We start from the raw sequence: 19,290 nt of genomic DNA, 5'->3' as shown, positions 1-19,290 counted from the left end.
GTCCTGAGTTCAATTCTCAGCAGCCACATGGTGGCTCACATCCATCTGTAATGAGTGAGATCTGGTGGCCTCTTGAGGAAGAGATCTGGTTAGTCGTCCTCATCAACTTAGACTGATGGAGGTGGGTCATTTGTCTATCTGTTGCTTTCATTGGTTAATTAATAAAGAAACTACTTGGCCTTTGATAGGACAGAAAATTAGGTAGGCAGAGAAAATAGAACAGAATCCTGGGAGAAAGAAGCTGAGTCAGTCAGTTGCCATGATTCTCCCACCTGACACAGATGCAGGTTAAGATCTTTCCTGGTAAACCACACCTCGTGGTGCTACACAGATTATTAAATACGGGTTAAAGCAAGATGTGAGAATTAGCCAATAAGAGGCTGGAACTAATGGGCCAGGCAGTGTTTAAAAGAATACAGTTTTTGTGTAATTATTTTGGGTAAAGCTAGCCGTGCGGGCGGCCAAGCGCCAGGAACGCAGCCCGCCGCTCCCACTACATTAGACCATGAAACCCAATATGGACGAGTTCAACAGACCCACCATATACGGGCTGCCCATGCATGGTTCAGCATTGCCAGAGCATAAATTTCATTCATTCATTTTAGTATAGTAATGATATTTTTCAGCACTGCTCGTTGCTAGATTAGCACAGTTACTGCTTTAATTCATGCACTAGGGTCACTTTCACTTGGGGCAGACAATTGGAAGAACTTGTTTCTTGTGTATATATCCACAGATACAGAAAAAAAAAACTATTGCATTAAACAAAACTTTAGAAGTTTCCTTATGGAATTTTGAGGTGACAAAGTCATTATTTAGTGGTTAGTTTCTTTTTAAAAAATAGCTTTAATAAATATTACTTGTAACATTTCCACATCAATATACATTTATACTCCATCTAATTGGTAAAATTTCAACAAATAAGATTTTTTTTATTCCAGCTTGTACCTAAAACACATTCTTAATTTGGAATATTCAGATATTTACAGCAAATCTAAATGTCATGCATATGTATAGTCTTACTTTACTATTCTGATAAGTTAAAATGGTAAAATAATCAGGCAGTTTCTGATCCTGTGGCATCCAGGACTTGACTTAGAAAACTGTACTTAGAAAAAAAGTGCATTTTAGTTGAAAATTTAGACCAAAGTATAAAGTAGAACATTTCCATAAATAAACAAAAAAGCGTTCCTATCACACCTTCAAATCCTATAGTCTCATCACCTCAAATTTACAGTTTATCTAGTATCAGATGGATTACAGACTAATGCCATTTGGATATGTTACTATATGACAGGTAGTTTACCTGGGTTCATTGTTAGAGCCATCCAAACAATTTCTGGAGAATTGCTGTGTGAAAATGGGTAATATTATTTGATGAATATTTTCTGGGAATTTCTGTATTTTCAGCGAGTCTAAATGAAAAGGATAAAATGAAGAATGAAAATAAATTAAACCTAGTTTAATTGGGCATCTAGTTAAATATAAATATGCAAATACATGTATTTGTATTTTATGTTTTATATATATAGAAAACTTAAATTTCAAAGAACTTAGCAAGGTAATTAAAATTTTTGATTTATTCACATACTGCTCTGTTTCTGCATATTTCAAAAATATTTGAGGAATGTAGCTATTTATTTATAATAAAGATTTCAGCTTAAGTATAATTTAAAGGCTGATAGGTATGGTGGCACAAAACTGTAAACCCAGCGCTCAGCTGAAGCAAGAGGATTACTATCTGAGGCTAGTCTGAGCAGCATAGCAAATTCCCGGCCAGCAAGGGTTGCATAGGTTTAAACAAAAAAAAAAAAAAAAGCCAAAATAACAATAAAAGAACACAGTATATGGGAGCCAGCCTACCTCCTTGGTGAGTTCTAGGCCAGTGACACCCTATCTTCATGTGTGTGCAGTATTTTGAGTCCAAAAGAAGGTGCCTGATCACCTTGGAACCGGAGTTACAGATGCTTGTTAGCAGCTATGTGAGTGCTGGGAATTGAACCCTATTCCTCTGGAAAAGCAGTTAGTACTCTTAACTAATGAGTTATATCTTCTGCAAACCAAATTTTTGTACCACAAATGCAGTAACAGCTTGCAGCAACATATGTGACTCTGGAGAACAGGTATTGCCAAACTGTGAGACAATAATCACCATGAGTGGGGCTCAGCAGTTAAGAGTGTTTGCTGCTCTTGCAGAGGACTAGAGTTTGGGTCCCATCTGGGGGCTGACACCCTCTTCTGATCTCCACAGGCACCTCCCACACATACTTTCTCACAGTTACACACACACACACAGATAATAAAAATAAATATTAAAAATAACCACAACTATCATGGAGACATTGGAAAGCATTTAGATGGATGATCAAAGGAAGATTTTCTGTCTAAGATGTCAGAATTAAGCATGTTGTCTTTTCTTTTGGTTTGACTATTAATTGGTAATCTTCCCTGCGTTGTTAATCTATACAGCAGAAAGTACTAGCTGCATTGCACATTTCTCCCTTGCTGGCAGCAAGAGCCCTAGGGCTGCACTGTTTTTGTAAGTATTCGATCAGTTATTTCAGATTGGTTTGTTGTGTCTCTAGGGCTACACAATTCCTATTTACATTTTTAGTCAATAGTTTTAGTTTATAACGTTTTTCAAGTTACATGATCCCATCCAAAAAAGATAAATGTCCTTTCAGATACTCCCAGAAAAACATGGTCTTCTGAGTTGAGAAGGAAATATTTAAAATGATCTAATTGGTGGCCCCCAATCATAAAATTATTTTGTTACTACTTCATAACTGTAATTTTGCTATTAGGAATTGTAATTTAAATATCTGATATGCAGGATATCTGATATACAACCTTAAAAGGAGTCAGGACACATAGGTGTAGAACAATTATTGAATTGCTACATAGTAGCTTTGTTTAACAATTATTGTGCAATGTTGGTGTTGAGTAAGTATGCTACTGACTGAACAAGTAAAAATTATTATTTGTAACACAAGAAAGGAATTCTCAAGTTATCTGTGGTATAAAAATACTTTTATGTAGAGTTAAGTGAAGTTTTCTAAGGTTGCCATAGGACTATGGATAATGTTAGGATTAATGAAGATATAAAGTCCATATTTTTGTACTAATAAATATTGTACTCATAAAATAATCTTTATTTGGACTGGTTTAGGCTTTAATCTATTGTGAAATTAGCTTGAGGAATAAAATAAACAATAAAGTGGAATAAAAAGTAAAAATTGCCACAGGGGACTGTAGAGATGGCAGCAGCCATATAACAGCTCACAACTGCCTGTAACTCTAGTTCTACAGGATCAAACACCTTCTCTCTATGGACACCAGACCCTACATGTGCACATACATACAATACATACATGCAGGCAAAACACCTATACACATAAAATTAAGTCTTAAATAAAAATTAAATTAAAAAACCCATAGACATAGTTTTAATAGTGGTAAAGGGGGGCTCCGTAGTTAAGAATATTGTCTGCTCTTCCAAAAGTCCTGAGATCAATTCCTAGCAACTATATGATGGCTCACAACTATCCTCTTCTGTCATGTAGGTGTATGTGCAAATAGAGCATTCATACATTGAAAAACAAAAATCAGGTGTTTGTGGCACACGTCTTTAATACCAGTACTCAGGAGGCAGAGGCAGGTGGATCCCTAAGTTCAAGGCCAGCCTGGGGTACAAAATGAGTTTCAGGATATCCAGGGCTACACAGAGAATCCCTGTCTCGAAAAACACAACCAAGAAAGGTGGTAAAGGGAGTTCCTGTAAACTAAATGACTGAAAAGGCTTAAGAATATGTTGGATAAAGGACAAGGATAGAAAGGTTGTGGGTGTTTATCATAGTTTACCAATGGTAATTTATAAAGAGAAGACATTTGATACTTGCAACCCATGTGGTGGAAGGAGGGGATGGACCAACTCCTGAAAAGTGCCTTCTAACCTCCTTGCACTGGCACACACACACATGCACAGTTATTTTTCATTACTGCTTTTGTTGTTGTTTGTTTTTAAGAAAGTAAGAGCTGGAGAGATGGCTCATTAGTTCAGAGTACATACTGCTCTTGTAGAGGACCCAAGTTTGGTCAGACATCCTCTTCTGGATTCACAGCACCTGCACTTAGAATATGCATTTACACCCCCATACAGACACACATAATTAAAAAAAAAGTTAGGCATGATTGCACACACCTTTAATCCTAGCATTTGGGAGGCAGAGGCATACAGATCTCTGTTAGGTCAATACCATCCTGTTTTACAGAGTGAGTTCCATGCCAACCAAGGTTACATGGTGAAGTTCTCTCTCAAATAAATGTTTTTTTAAAGTAACTTAAAAGGTGAACTATCCAGGATCTAGACCATAAGGTCCAAATCTAGGATGATATAATGGAAGGCCTGGTAGCACGGCCTCAGAATGACCAGCCAGTGGTTTTGCTTGAGTGCAAGTAACTGGTCTAGATGTGTAATTCAGGGAGATAACCTGCAGCTTGATCCAGAGTTTGTCTAGGTTGAGACAAAAGGTAAGAGTAGGCTTGAGAAAAGCCCTTAAACCCTAACAAATCTGCCAAGCCTGCTGCCAGATTCTGTCGGTAGGATCAGTTTATTACAAGGAGACCAGTTTAGTATCATCTGCTCATGTCCCTTACACACACACACACACACACACACACACACCTGCCCATAGCCCTGAAACAGAAGGAGCCTGATGATAAACAGCACTGGGGGGAGGGCAGGCATTTTGTAGCTGAAGAACTGTTTAACCACAGTGCTAAGCAATTTTCTTTAACCTGAAGCTACACTTTAATGAGCAGAGAAGGTAATAAATTAGACCTAATTGGACCTTGGAAGTTGAATTAAAAACTGCTTCACAGGAACCTCTCTCAAAACTGGGAGGTGGGTGAGAAGTAGCTGTCTGACTTCGTCTCCCAGCACTGCCTGTCTCTATATTTTAGTGAATCACAGGGAATGCTGTTGAGATTGAGGCAGAACCACAGTTCAACTTTCTTAATGTGGTCTGTGGAAACGTGGAAGGTCAAAGACCAGCGCAGAGCAGTGTCCTACCTTGTCATTCTCGGTAGGGAGGAATGACAGCACGAATAATAGAAAGCATGAAAGGGAAATATGGTAAAGTAGAAGTGCCAAGTCTTGAGAAGATTCACACTGGGGGAGGATCCAGCCTCTGTCTCTGCGTGTGCACTGTGAAGACGTCCTGGCAGTCCCTTAGTACATTTAAAGAATGTCTGTTGTGTGATATTTATGTCAGCAAATGTGTGTAGAATGTCTGTTGTGTGGTATTTATGTCAGCGAATACGTGTATTCATGAGCGATCTTGGTAATGTCTGTTAGGAGTGCTTAGCTAGTCTTTTATTGAGGATTTAGTTTCTTTCAGAAGACTTAATTTCCCATCTTACTTATAACAAATGAGCCTCTCTTCTTCCCAGAGCTCCTCTCTGCCTATTCTCTCCTGCCTAGCTGTTGGCCATTTTTAAACCAATCAGAAGGCACCTTAGGCAGAGACAAATCTTTACAGTGTAAAAAAGATTATCCCACAACATGTATGTATATAAACATAGACACACACAAATGTTTATGAAGTCATTTCTAGAAGAGTCTTTTTCACATACAGATTTCTGGCTCTTAACAGTCTTTCCATCCCCTTTCCATCTGCTCTTCCAGCATATTCCCTGAGTCATAAATTCAGGATCTGTAGATTGTCTGTTGGGGCAGGGCTCCTATGATCTTTGCATTATGTCCAGGTTTGGTTTCTATGATGGCCTCCATCAGCTGTAAAGAGAAGTTTCTTTGACGAGGGGTAGTAGCTACACACACATACACATGTGCACATATAGTTACATGTAGTGATCACAGAACAGTCAGTATTCTAACTATTTCAGTACCCTGAAGTAGTGCCCTCTGTTATTTCCTACTCCCTCAAAAGAGCTAGTCTGGCTTCTGTCACTACAGATTTTGTCTGTTCTTGAAGTGGAATGATACAGTAGTGTTGTGCCACACTTTTTTGATTAATCATTATGTCTATAAGATTCAGCCATATTGTTGTTTTCTATCAGCAAGTTTCTCTATTACATAAATCAATTTATATTATATACCTGTTCACATAGTTGATAGAGATATGCGTGTTTACAGTTTTTATTTTTTATAACTAAAGTTATTAAAAAACATTTTAATACTTGCTTTATAGTTAATATATTCACTAATTTTATTGGGCCAATGAATTCTCTGGTTTTCAAATGCAAAAAAAAAATTAATTTGAACAGATGGGGCCAAGGCCAGTGAGGTGGTTGATGTGAAGCTTAGAACATAAACGTGATGCTGGGGCCCACTCAAATGTGGAAGGACAGAATTGACTCTGCAGAGTGGTCCTATGATCTCTACATGCATGCTCCGCATAGTGTTCCCCCTCTGCATCATGCACACATAGCAACAGCAACAATAGTAAATACATCATCATTGTTATCATCACCATCATCAAGATAGCAGAATGCAAACCTTGTTCACAGAACATGTTAAGTCCATGTAAGTGAAAATACACCACTATCTTAGTTACTTTTCTATTGCTGTGAGTAGACACCATGACCAAGGTAACTTATGAAAGAAATCATTTAATTGGGGCTTGCTTACAGATTCAGATGGTTCAGTCTGTGGCTGTTATGGTGGCACATGTGGCAGAATGAGAGAGGGAGAAGGGAGGGAAGTGAGGAAGGGAGGAGTCAAAAGGGAGGAAGAGACAGAGAAGCTCACTGGGAATAGCATGGGCCTTTAAAGCTCAAAGTCCCCAGTGATATACTTTCTCCAACAGGGCCACACCTCTTAATCTTTCTGAAACAATTCTACCAACTGTTGAACAAGCATTCCAATATATGAGCCTGGCGGGTGGGCATTCTCATTCAAACACTACACCATTTCAATAGAACTGGGGGAAAATTGCAATGACCATTTAGGATAGTATCCTGTACTTGTTCTGTATGGGTATGACATGATCAGTGATTGAGCAATAGTAGATACTGTGCTAGATGCAAGAGGAAAGACAGTCAAACCTTTCCTTCACCATGCAGGGAACAGGTGATTAGAACACAGTGTTTGAGTGCTCTAACAGGACCAGCAGGGCAGTACCTGGACTATCTCCTCTAAACTAGAGTTACTAAGAGGAGGCATCTTGGAGGAAATGGCATCCAATTTGTTTTCTAAATATATTGAAATACTAGGGAGTTGTTACTGAGATGAGTAGGTCAATGAGAAATTTTAGATGATATTTTAAGTCCTGGAGATTTCAGATACTGAAATTAGCTGGCCAAGTGGGGACTCAATTATTAAGGGCCTTTGAATAATAAATATCAACTGATATTAGCCTCGGGCCAGAACGGAGCCATTGAAGAGTGTTTATTAAGAAGACATCGAATATGTAAAGAAGAATATAATGAGTCTTTACTTACACAAACCAGTTCCTTAACTACCAATTAATTCCCAGTCCTCTTGAGACCACTTCCTCTCTTCAAGTTTCTAGAAGAAACTTGAGGCAACTTTGAGTTACTGCATTATTATTGTAAATTTTTAACAGGAGGATGACATGAACAGTTTATATTTTACATTATACATTCCTAGTAATTCCAACTTACCTTTAAGATGCTCACATCATAATTTGGTGTTTATCATTTGGTTTGAATTTAAAACAGAATTAAAACTTTAGCTTCTATAACTGAAAATGAAAGCATTAAAAGTTAGTTTCTAGGATTTGGCTTTGATAATAGCAAAGACACTAGTCATGCGAGAGTGGAATTAGGTGTATAATTTTATGTATTTTATAAATGAAAGCTGAGGAATTTGTAAATCTTTTGTGGCTTAGATTTTATCTTTAAATTAAATCTGTACATAACTGCTTACTGAAATTTACTCTGATGGTAAAAATACCATAGTTTGCCTTTATTTTAAAGCTAATTAAAGCTACCTACAGGCCACAAATTAAAAGTCTCTCTTGTAATTAAAGTATTTCCATAATTCATTTGTTTTCATTGAAAGTAGTTTAGTCACTGTTAATTGTAATAGTTTGTAATTACGTTGTATTCATTCATTCATTTTGGGAGAACCAGTGATCTTAATCTAAGGTAGAGATTCGGGGCTGGAGAGTGGCTCAGAGGTTAAGAGCACTGGGTCCTCTTTCAGAGAATCCGGGTTCAAATTCCAGCATCCTTATGTCCAGTCCCAAGGGCTCTGACACCTTCACACCAACGCACATGAAATAAAAGTTAAATAAATGATTTAAAAAAAATAAAGTAGAGATTCACAAACTTTGGTGGCTAAGAGTGATTGTTACAGTTTAGTTTTTTTAAGGGAAGAATTTGTAACAGAAACCAAAGATACTCTTTAAAAAGTAAAATGTTTACTTACTGGCTGGCTCCTTATTGAGAAAAATTTCCAGTTTTTATCTGTATGAATGAAATTTAAGTTCTTGGAATATTTTTCTTTTCAGAATATTTTTTAATTTGTTTTAGAATTAACATTGAAAGTGTAAAATTTTCATTATTTTCTACAGAGAAGATGGTGAATTAGAAGATGGTGAAATAGATGACGCAGGGTTTGAAGAAATACAAGATCAGGAGGCAAAAGAGAATGAAAAACAGAAAAATGAGAAAGCCTACAGAAAATCAAGAAAAAAACACAAGAAAGAAAGAGAAAAGAAGAAATCCAAAAAAAGAAAGCATGAGAAACATAAGGTAAGTTAACATAACTTTCCATTCCTTTTTGTTCTTGTTTGCTTGCTTGCTTGTGTGAGACCATATCTCATGTAACTGAACTGTAGAATTCATTCTGTAGCTGAAGATGACCCTAAACTCCTGATTCTTCTTCTTTCCCCCCAGTGCAAGACTATTGTGTTTGGCGTAGACTATATATAGACACCGTGTCTTAAAACCACCCTCCCAAAGAAAGGCCTTTTATAATGATAAAACTCACAATTCAAAATGAATATATACATTATTAAATTGTATATTCTTGAAAATAACTACTGTCATAGAAGGAGCTGGTAATGACAAAGAGGAAGTAGAACACAGTAGTAATAAACAGGCTAATATAATTCACCTAATCCAGAGAGATCAATTTAAGCGCTTATCTGGCTATTCTTTATTAATAAAATTCAGGAATCAGAGATATCAGGGTAAGAACCTGAATATCAGAGAAGTGGTGGAGAAGCAACCAGAGACCTCCCCCTTCCTCCCTCATTCCTTTATCCAAAACTGGCCGAGACCTTCTCTAAGCCCCTGTCCTACTACTTTCTGTCTTTCTGTCTGTCCTCAGTCCTCCAAAACCTCTTTGGTTAATTTTGGTCAGCTAAAAACTAGATCTGTCCCCTGATTAAAAGCAAATTCTTATTGGCAGTCTCGGGAGTGTCAGAATGTGATCAAAATATCACACAGCAATCAATCAAGTAATGACTGATTGAGCAAACTTATCTCCTAATGGATAATTTATTTCAAACCCTAACCTCAATGGTTATGTATTTGAAATACTTGGTAGCATAATTGTAAAAAGGTTGTTCATCTGTCATCAAGACGGAAAACAGAAAACCAATCTCCAAACATTTAGAAGCAAAGGAATACTAAGCAAAGGAAAACAGACCCTGCCTCTATAAAAATCTTAGAGTTCAGTTCAATTAAATAGAATTTTACTTAGTTTGTGCCATACTTATGATGGAAATTTACAGATTAAAAAATGCAGAGCCAGTGTTTTTGTTGTAAAGAATACTAAGAACTGCTTAAAGAACTTAAGTTGAGGAGGTAATTATTTTGGCCAGACAAAAATGCTTGTACTACTGAGGTAGAGGCAGGTGGATGTCTGTGAGTTTGAGGATAGTCTGGTCTACACAGAGAGTGTCAAACTAGCCAGGATTACATAGTGAGACCTTGTCTCAAAAAACAAAAACAAAAATACTTGTTGGTTTTTTTTATTTGAAATTACATTACAATGTAAACAAACTTTTTCTCGTATTTTGCCAACTATTATCAACCACTTGGGGTTTTCATTTTACTTTTGTTCAATTTTGTTGACTGGATTCATTTCATGTAGGAAATTTGGAATAGTTTAGGATTTTCGTGCCAATAAGTAACTCCACAGCAACTTTAGGCAAGATCAAATGAATGCATATTCTACTCATGTTCTGAAACCTTTTGGTGAGGAGCCAATTTTATTTCCTTTAATATTAGATTAAACTGAACATGGTGGCACGCACCTGTAATACCAGCTCTGGGAAGCTGAGGCAGAGAGGCGTAAATGTATAAATGCCAAGTGATTTCTGTTTTAACCTCTTGGCATGGGGTTGATGAGAAACATATGTCCACAAAGTCCCTGAGCAAAAGGAGAAAAGTTCTTCAGCCTAGAAGTTGTGGTGGCCTTTAGAGCAAGACTCTCTCTTTTTGATTGTGAGCCTGGTATTTAATGGCTGAGTCATCTCCAACCTAGAGCAAGAATTTCTCAATGTCACCCAAGAGTCTAAGGCCATAGTGTACCCTACTGGTTGGCACTACTGGCGGAAACAAGCTTATGTGATTATGCGCTAGTTTTCTTCTTGTGAGTGAACACATTTCTTTGTTTCCTTTCAGCACAACTCTCCATCTGGTGATGAGAGTTCTAACTACAGCCTGGATTCAGATGTTGAACATACAGAAAGTTCCTATAAGAAAAGAGCTAGTTTCTACAGGGATTATGACATTCCATTTTCTCAGGTATTGTCTTTTTATTATGATAAAACATGTACAACATAAAATATACCAAGTAACTGCCTTTCAGAGTATGATTTAATGATATTAAATATATCTGAAGTATTTGCCTATCACCACGTCCATCTCCAGGCTTTGTGCACATTTGAAACAGAAATACTGTCCTTGGAGGAGCCCTGCTCCTCACTCCTCCAACTGCTGCCCTCATTTTCATCTATGAATTTGCCTTTTCTAGGGCCCTCGTATCATATACTTTTGTATAACATGAAATAATAAAAATCCAGAGACAGATATTGGGGTTCAATCTGAAGATCAGAAAAGCAAAGCAACCAATCACTAGAGAGACCTTTTACCTCTACCAATGCTCAGACTGAAGGGCAATCCTCAGACTGCCAAACCTCAGACTCCACATTTTACACTCTACTGAGTTCTTTTCCCGTCTCTTGGCTGCTTTGCCCTCTGATCTTCAGGCAAGCTTTATTTATTAAAACACAAATAATATACCACTTCACTTTTGTTCTTTTGAATCTGGCTTGTCTTAGCATGTTTTCAGGATTCATTCATGTTGAGCATATATTAAAATTTTATTCTTTTTAAGACTAAACAACATTCCATTGTTGTATAAGCTACATTTTTGCTTATCTGCTCATCTGTTGAAGGACCCTTGGATTGTTTGTACTTTTTGACTGTTGTGAATATCCAGTTTATGAAAATGGGTATAAAATTGTCTTCAAAACCTTTCATTTGTTTTCTTGGAGCATATGCCTAATAGTGAAATGATTGGTCGTTCTTTTAACTTTCTGAGAAGCACTAAGCTGCTCTCACAGACTGTACTGTTTCACATTCCCATTCGGGAAGCCTGAGCCATCTTCTTCTCTGTATCCTTGCCAGTGCCTGTTCTTCTCTGTTTTCCTTGGCTATTTTGAAAATGGGTGTTCAAGTGGTATTCATTGGTTTTTTAAAATTTCTTTTTGAGGCCGGGCAGTGGTGGCACACGTCTTTTATCCCAGCACTCGGGAAGCAGAGGCAGGCGGATCTCTGTGAGTTCAAAGCCAGCCTGGTCTACAAGAGCTAATTCCAGGACAGGCTCTAAAACTACACACAACCTGTCTCAAAAAACCAAAAAAAAAAAAAAATTCCTTTTAAAGGTATAAAATACAAGTTTAAGTTGCACATTTTTTGAAATTCTTTTTGTCATACTAACGTATGTTTGTCAGATACATGCTACAAACTCCTGTCTTTGAGATAAAGAATGCATTTTAATGCATTTTATATCAAGTTACTGGCACTGGTGTTGTCTGGATCACATATTAGACACTTTTTCTGAGTCTGAAGGCTAAAAGTCCCTATTTAAGATCCTAGCAGGGTTGGTTTCCAATGGCAGCTAAATGGAAGTATCTGTTTAGGCACCTTCCTCTCGGGTTTATAGATGGGCACCTTCTCACAGCTTTGCCCTCACATGGCCATGCTGCTGTGTACAGCAGCTCCTGGTGTCTCTGAACACACAGATTATTCCTCGTTATAAGAACACCAGTCAAGCAGGGCAGTAGTGGTGCATGCCTAAATTCCAGGACTTGGGAGACAGGGCAGGTGGATCTCTGAATTCAAGGCCAACCTGGTCTACAGAGTTCCAGGACAGCCAGGGCTACACAGAGAAATGCTGTCTTGAAAAAAAAAAACACAACAAAAGAACACCAGTCAAATTATATTAGAGGTTATTTTTAAGGCCATTCCCCAGATGAAGTCCCATTCTGAGCTACTGTGGTTAGAGCTTCTATACAGGAGCTTTTGGAGGGATACACTTCAGTCTATAGTGCACCTAGGCACATCACACTCAGCCTGCTTTCAAAGGGAGGTCATAACGAATTGTGAATATATGTGACATTGGCTCCTTTAAATGCAACAATCATTGGAATGTTTGAAAAATGGAAGAGTGGTAGCACACTTATCTAGCATGTTCTGGGTTTCATCCCCAGCACTAGGAAAAAAAAAAGGCCACAACATTATACTTCTTTATTAAATATGTATACTGCATGAACAAAGTCCGTACGTAACTATTTCTTAATCTGATAGTATTAATCTCCTATAAATTTAGAAACCAGATTAGTTTGTTTGATTATCTCTCTTGTCCTTTTTCTTAAATTTCAATTTTATTATTATTTTTTTTAATTTTTCGAGACAAGGTTTCTCTGTAGCTTTTGGTTCCTGACCTGGAACTAGCTCTTGTAGACCAGGCTGGCTTCGAACTCACAGAGATCTGCCTGCCTCTGCCTCCCGAGTGCTGGGATTAAAGGCGTGCACCACCACCGCCCGGCCTCAATTTTATTATTTTGTGTGCATGCAGTGCCCCCAGAGGCCAGAAGAGGGCAGTGGATACCCTGGGATTGGAGTTACAGATTATTTTAAATTGCTCTCTGGGTGGTTGAGATAGAACACTGGTCCTCTGGAAAAGTAGCCAGTGATATTATCCGCTGAGTCATGTCTCCAGCCCCATATTCTTTTGTGTACAAATGTACACAATGTGTACAAATGTATAAGTATTGCAGATGCGTTTGCACTTGTGTGTATACATGCGAAAGCCAAAAGACAACCTTGACTGTCATTCTCAGTCACTATCACCTTGCTTTTTGTTTGTTTCTGTTTCTTTGAAGATTTGTTTTTTTTAATATTTATTTATTTATTATGTATACAATATTCTGCCTGTGTGTATGTCTGCAGGCCAGAAGAGGGCACCAGAACTCATTACAGATGGTTATGAGCCACCATGTGGTTGCTGGGAATTGAACTCAGAACCTTTGGAAGAGCAGGCAATGCTCTTAACCGCTGAGCCATCTCTCCAGCCCCCTGAAGATTTGTTTTTAATGATGTGTAGGTGGAGGGGGAATAGTATGTGTACTTGTGTAGCGGCCCATGGAGGCTAGAAGTGTTAGAACTCCGGGACTGGAGTGAGCTGCTTAACCTGAGTTCTAGGAATCAAACTCAAGGCCTCAGGAAGGGCAGTATGCAGTCTTAATCACTGAGCATCTCTCCAGCCCTACTCTCCTTGGTTCTTGAGAAAATGTCTTTCATTAGCCTGTTGTCAATTGGGTTAGACTAGCTAGCCCATGAGTCTTGAGAATCTACTTGTCTCTGCCTCTCCAGCACTGGTATTACCCTGCCCAGCATTTTAAATGAGTTCTGGGGGAATGAACTCTGTTCTCTGCTTGCAAAGCAAGCACTTTACCAGATGAGCTAGTACTCCAGGCCCTGTTGCCTTCTTTATAGTTGGTGTTGCTAAATGACTAAAATGTTTAAGTCATCTTATTTTAAAAATTTTAGTCTTTTCCTCCGGCGCGCTACCGACGGTCCTATTGTCATCATGGGTCGCCGCCCCACCCGGTGGTACCGGTATTGTAAGAACAAGCCGTACCCAAAGTCTCGCTTCTGCCGAGGTGTCCCTGATGCTAAAATCCGCATCTTTGACTTGGGACAGAAGAAGGCAAAAGTTGATGAATTCCCGCTTTGTGGCCACATGGTGTCAGATGAGTATGAACAACTCTCTTCCGAAGCTCTGGAGGCTGCCCGTATTTGTTCCAACAAATACATGGTAAAGAGTTGCGGCAAGGATGGCTTTTATATTCGAGTGAGGCTTCACCCCTTTCATGTCATCCGAATCAACAAGATGTTGTCCTGTGCTGGGGCTGACAGGCTCCAGACAGGCATGCGTGGTGCCTTTGGGAAACCCCAGGGCACAGTGGCCAGGGTTCACATTGGCCAGGTCATCATGTCCATCCGCACTAAGCTGCAGAATAAGGAACATGTGATTGAGGCTCTTTGTAGAGCCAAGTTCAAATTCCCTGGCCGCCAGAAGATCCACATCTCAAAGAAATGGGGCTTTACTAAGTTTAATGCCGATGAATTTGAAGACATGGTTGCTGAGAAGCGACTCATTCCTGATGGCTGTGGGGTCAAATATATTCCTAATCGTGGTCCCCTGGACAAGTGGCGAGCCCTACACTCCTGAGGGCTTTCATGGTGCTCTCCTGTACCCTACCAAATCATGTTCAGTAATAAATCTCACATCCAGTCTGCTTACAAAAAAATTAAACCGTAGTCAATAATTTTATCTCACTGTGCAAATATTAGAATTAATACCACATAACTGGGTGGTGGTGACATGGCACCCAGCACCAGGGAGGGATAGAGGTAGGCAGAACTCTGTGAGTTTGAGCCAGTCTGGACTATAGAGACACTTTTAAGGCAGATAGGGTGGTTACACAGAGAAACTCTGTCTCAAAACAAAAACAAAACAAAACAAAAAACATAAAATAAATAAGTAAATAAAAAGAATTCATACCACACCACATTTAAAGTGCAGTAAGCTAATAGCAAGGTACTGTCTTTGCTTTTTCTTAGTCTTCAAGTAATAATTCTGTGGAACTTTTCTTGTTTTATTAAAAAGTTGACAAGATATTTTAGAACTAATTATAAAGTACTTGAATGAAAGATTTAAATGAATATTATCACTAATTAAACTTCTAGTACTAAATTATATACCGTTTTTTGCACTTTAGTAAGGATGCAATGAAATTAATGTCTCTTGTAAACAGATTTTTAATAAGCAATTTTTTCACTCAGTGTTACTTCACTATTAGAGAAAGCTTCTCTCTTTGTGAAAGATGTCAGATATGATTTTTTGAAAAAATTTTACATCTTATTGTATACATCATTTATAAGAACATTTTCACATAAGTGTATAATGTATACTTAAGATACTCCCTGCCATACTCCCACCTTTGCCTTTCTCACCCTCCGTGTTTAGTCCACCGAAAACAAGTTTCATTTCTACTTCCATGGCATGTGTACACATGATTTTATGTGTCTATATAAAGTTTAAGACACAAAGAAAACACAGTATTTGTCTTTCTGAAATTGGCTTAATTATCTTAATATGATAATCTCCAGTTGCATACATTTTCCTACAAATGCCTGAAAAACATGGTCTATTCCTCTGCTAATGGCCACCTAGGCTTGTTCCATAACATAGCTAATGTGCAGTGCTGCAGTAGACACGGATGTGTGAGTATCTCTGTGATACACTGATTCAGACTCCATTGGGTAAGTAGTCTGTGCCATCTTCATCATCAATCGTTATTGTTATAGCTTAGCATTGCTTTCATTATTCAGAGTCCCATATTTCTTTATGAATTTTAAGATTTTTCAGCTTCTGTGAAGTAGGTATTGTTATTTTGATGGTGATTGCCTTTAATTTGTAGATTGCTTTTGATAAGATAGCCTTTTCATTCTTCTAATCCATGATGGGAATTATTCCCATCTTCTAGTGTCTTCTTCAGTTTCTTTGTCCAGCATTTAAGTTTTCATTATTGAGTACTGTAGTTGGATTTTTCTTTTTGGACTGCCAGCTCACAAATGGCACAGAGACTTATTATTAATTGTGAAAGCTCCGTCTTAACTTAGGCTTATTCTTAACTAGTTATTGTTACTTAAATTAACCCATATTTTTAATCTATGTTCTTCCATGAGGCTTATTACCTCATCTCAGCTTCCTCTGTATCTGGCTGGCAATCCTGCCTTTGTTCTTTCTAGACTTCTCTCGGCTCAGACGTCTGTCCTATATGCTCCTTCCTGACTATTGGCTGGTCAGCTTTTTATTGCACCAGTCACAGCAACACATCTTCACACAGTGTACAGATATCCCACAACAGGGTACTTCTTACTTCCTTAGCTAGATTTAGTCTAAGTATTGGCTTCTAAGAAAATAATTATGAAAGGGATTGTTTTTCTGGTTTCATCTTCAACATGTTTGATATTGGTATAAAGGGCGACTACTGATTTTTGTGTTAATTTCATAACTTGCTATGCTACTTTTCTGAAACTGTTTATCAGATCTGAGAGTTTGTGGATGGAGTTTTCAGGGTCTCTATGTATAGAATCCTATCACCTGTGAATAAAGATGCTTTTACTTCTTTGTCCTATGTATCTTTTATTTTCTTCTTTGTCTTATTGCTCTAGCTAAGACTTCATGCATTATATTGAATAGGAGTGGAGACTGAACATTTTTGTCTTGTTCCTAATTTTAATAATCTTAGACCTGCCTGCCTCTGACTCTGCAGGGGATTAAAGATATATGCCTCCACACCCACCATACAATGGTTTAAATTGTCAATTTGACACAATCAGAGAGTCTTAGTGATTATCTGGATTAGGTTAGCTTTTAGGGGATTTTCTTAGTAGGTTGAATTGAGGTTGGGAAGACCCACCCTACATGAGGGCAGCATCATTTCATGGACATGATGAGTGAAATGGAGAGGAAAGAACAAGCTGAACGCTAGAAGCATGTATGTATTCATTCATTGATCCACTCATTCATTCATTCTTATGCTCTCTGGTCCTGACTGTGGAGGTGATGTGACCGACACCCTGGAGCTCCTGTGACTTCCCTGCTATGATAGCCTATGACCTGAAACTGTGAGCTGAAACAAACCCTGAATTGTTTGTGTCAGGGTGTTTTATCATAGTAACAGGAAACAAAACTAGGACACATACATTTTGATGTGTTATGTTATAATTTAGTTGAGTTTTAGTAATTTTAAAATTTCTGTTCTGAGGCACTGGATAACTCATTCATCATTCAGGAGTGTGGTTTTCAATATTCATGAATTTGTATATAGTTTCTATAGTTTCTCTTGTTGATTTCTAGTTTTATTTCATTATGCTCAAATAGAGTACAGGAATTATTTCAATTTTCCTGTGTTTGTTAAGATTTGGTTTATTCACTAGTCTGGCTCATGGGGACTTACAGAGTCTGAACCAACAATCAGGAAACCTGCATGGGACCTACTTAGGCCTTCTGCATATATGTGGCAATTGTGTAGATTGGTCTGTATGTGGGACTCCCGGCAATGGGAGCAGAGCTGTCCCCCGTGTTTTGACTGGCTGTTAGGAACCTATTCCTCATGCTGAATTGTCTTGTACAGCCTGAATACAGGGGGCAGGGGACTTGGTTTTGTGGTAGCTTGATTCCCATGCTTTGCTGAAGCCCATGGGAGACCTGTCCCTTTCTGAGTGATTATGAAGGAGGGGTAGATTGGGAGGAGCAGAATGGAGGGAAAGGAGGCAGGGGAAGATGTGGTTAGAATGTAAAATAAATAAATTAATAAACAAGACTTGGTTTATGTTCTTTTACATAATTTATTTTGAAAAAAAAATCCATCAGCTGCTGAAGAGAATATGTATTTTGCTATGTTTGGATGAGGTGTACTGTAATTGTCTTAGGTCCATTTGATTTATGATGTAAACTCAAATGTTTCTTTTTCTTGTCACAATGACCTGTCTACTGATGAGAGTAGAGTATTGAAGTCACTCACGATTATTGTGTTGAGGTGAATCTTACATCCCTACATCTAGTAGCATTTGTTTTATGAAATGAGGTTCACCTGTGCTTGGTGTGTATACCTTTAGAATCGTAATACCCTTTTGATGGGTTTCCTTAATCAGTAAGAAATGGCCTTCTCTTTATCTTCTTATTTTTGTGTGACATCTATTTGATCAGTTTGTGTGACATCTATTTGATCAGATATTAAAACAGTGGTAACTGCATATTTCCTATTTCTATTTTCTTGGAAAACCTTTTTAATCCCTTTACTCTAAGATTGTGTATGTCTGACTTTTTTTACAAAATTTTTTACATATTTTTTAATTTTTTCCATTTTTTCCTTTTATTGAAAATAGATTCTCAGACTGGGAATGGTGGCACAGCTTTTAATCCCAGTACTTGGGAAGCAGAGGCAGACGGAGCTCTGTGAGCTCAAGGCCAGCTTGGTCTACAGAAAAATTTCAGGACAGCAAGAGCTGTTATACAGAGAAACCCTGTCTAAATAAAACAAAATGAGGAAGAGGAATGGGAAAAAGTGTATAGCTCAATAAAAACAATAATTAAAGAAGAAAACAAAAAAGAAAATAGATTCTTTTTTCATAGCCTGATTACCGTTTCCCCTCCCTCTATTCCTCCTAGTTCCTTCTTACCTCTCCTCCCATCCAGATCTATTCCCTTTCTAGAAATTCTAGTTATTTCAGAAAATATCAGATTTCTAGGAAAGAACAACAAACATGACAAAATAAAATATAAAACAAAACCATCACGTTGAGTCTGTACAAGGTAACCCAACAGAAGGAAAAGAGCTGCAAGAGGAGGCACAAGAATCAGAGACCCACTTATTTTATAGGACACACTCAGGCATCCTATAAAAACAGAGCTGAAAACTAATATATAAGCAGAGGATCTAGTATAGACCTGTGCGTGCTGCTTCAGTTTATATGAGCCTTGCTCAGTTGATTCAGAGGGCCTTGTCCTCCTGGTGTCCTCCATCCCCTCTGGATTTTTTTTTTTTTAAGATTTATTGATTGATTAACTGATTGGTTTTTTCGTGATAGTATTTCTCTGTGTATATTTGGAGCCTGTCAGGCTGGCCTCAAACTCACAGATCTGCCTGTCTCTGCCTCCTGAGTGCTGGGATTAAAGACGTGCACCACTGCTGCCCATCTGGATTTATT

At 38.0% G+C, this 19,290-nt stretch overlaps 2 protein-coding genes across 3 annotated transcripts in view; both read left to right on the top strand.

Moving 5' to 3' along the window:
• Positions 1 to 19,290, top strand: part of Zc3h6 (zinc finger CCCH-type containing 6) — a 52,262-nt gene that overhangs the window by 10,540 nt on the left and 22,432 nt on the right. For both annotated transcript variants that reach the window (XM_050133985.1, XM_050133978.1), the window contains exons 2-3: positions 8,559 to 8,739; positions 10,621 to 10,743. In XM_050133985.1, coding sequence (XP_049989942.1) covers positions 8,559 to 8,739; positions 10,621 to 10,743 — 304 coding nt within the window. The remainder of the gene's footprint in view (positions 1 to 8,558; positions 8,740 to 10,620; positions 10,744 to 19,290) is intronic.
• Positions 14,042 to 14,807, top strand: LOC126496497 (60S ribosomal protein L10-like). The gene has a single exon (XM_050133991.1). The coding sequence runs from the start codon at positions 14,096 to 14,098 to the stop codon at positions 14,738 to 14,740; it is 645 nt and encodes a 214-aa protein (XP_049989948.1). The 5' UTR covers positions 14,042 to 14,095; the 3' UTR covers positions 14,741 to 14,807.

The sequence above is a fragment of the Alexandromys fortis genome, unplaced genomic scaffold (assembly GCF_014885135.2).
Source record: "Alexandromys fortis isolate MF-2015 unplaced genomic scaffold, M_Fortis_MF-2015_v1.1 scaffold_6, whole genome shotgun sequence".
NCBI classification, from domain to species: Eukaryota; Metazoa; Chordata; class Mammalia; order Rodentia; family Cricetidae; genus Alexandromys; species Alexandromys fortis.
The sequence above is the reverse complement of the archived record's forward strand: the minus strand, read 5'-3'. Positions and strand labels throughout refer to the sequence as shown.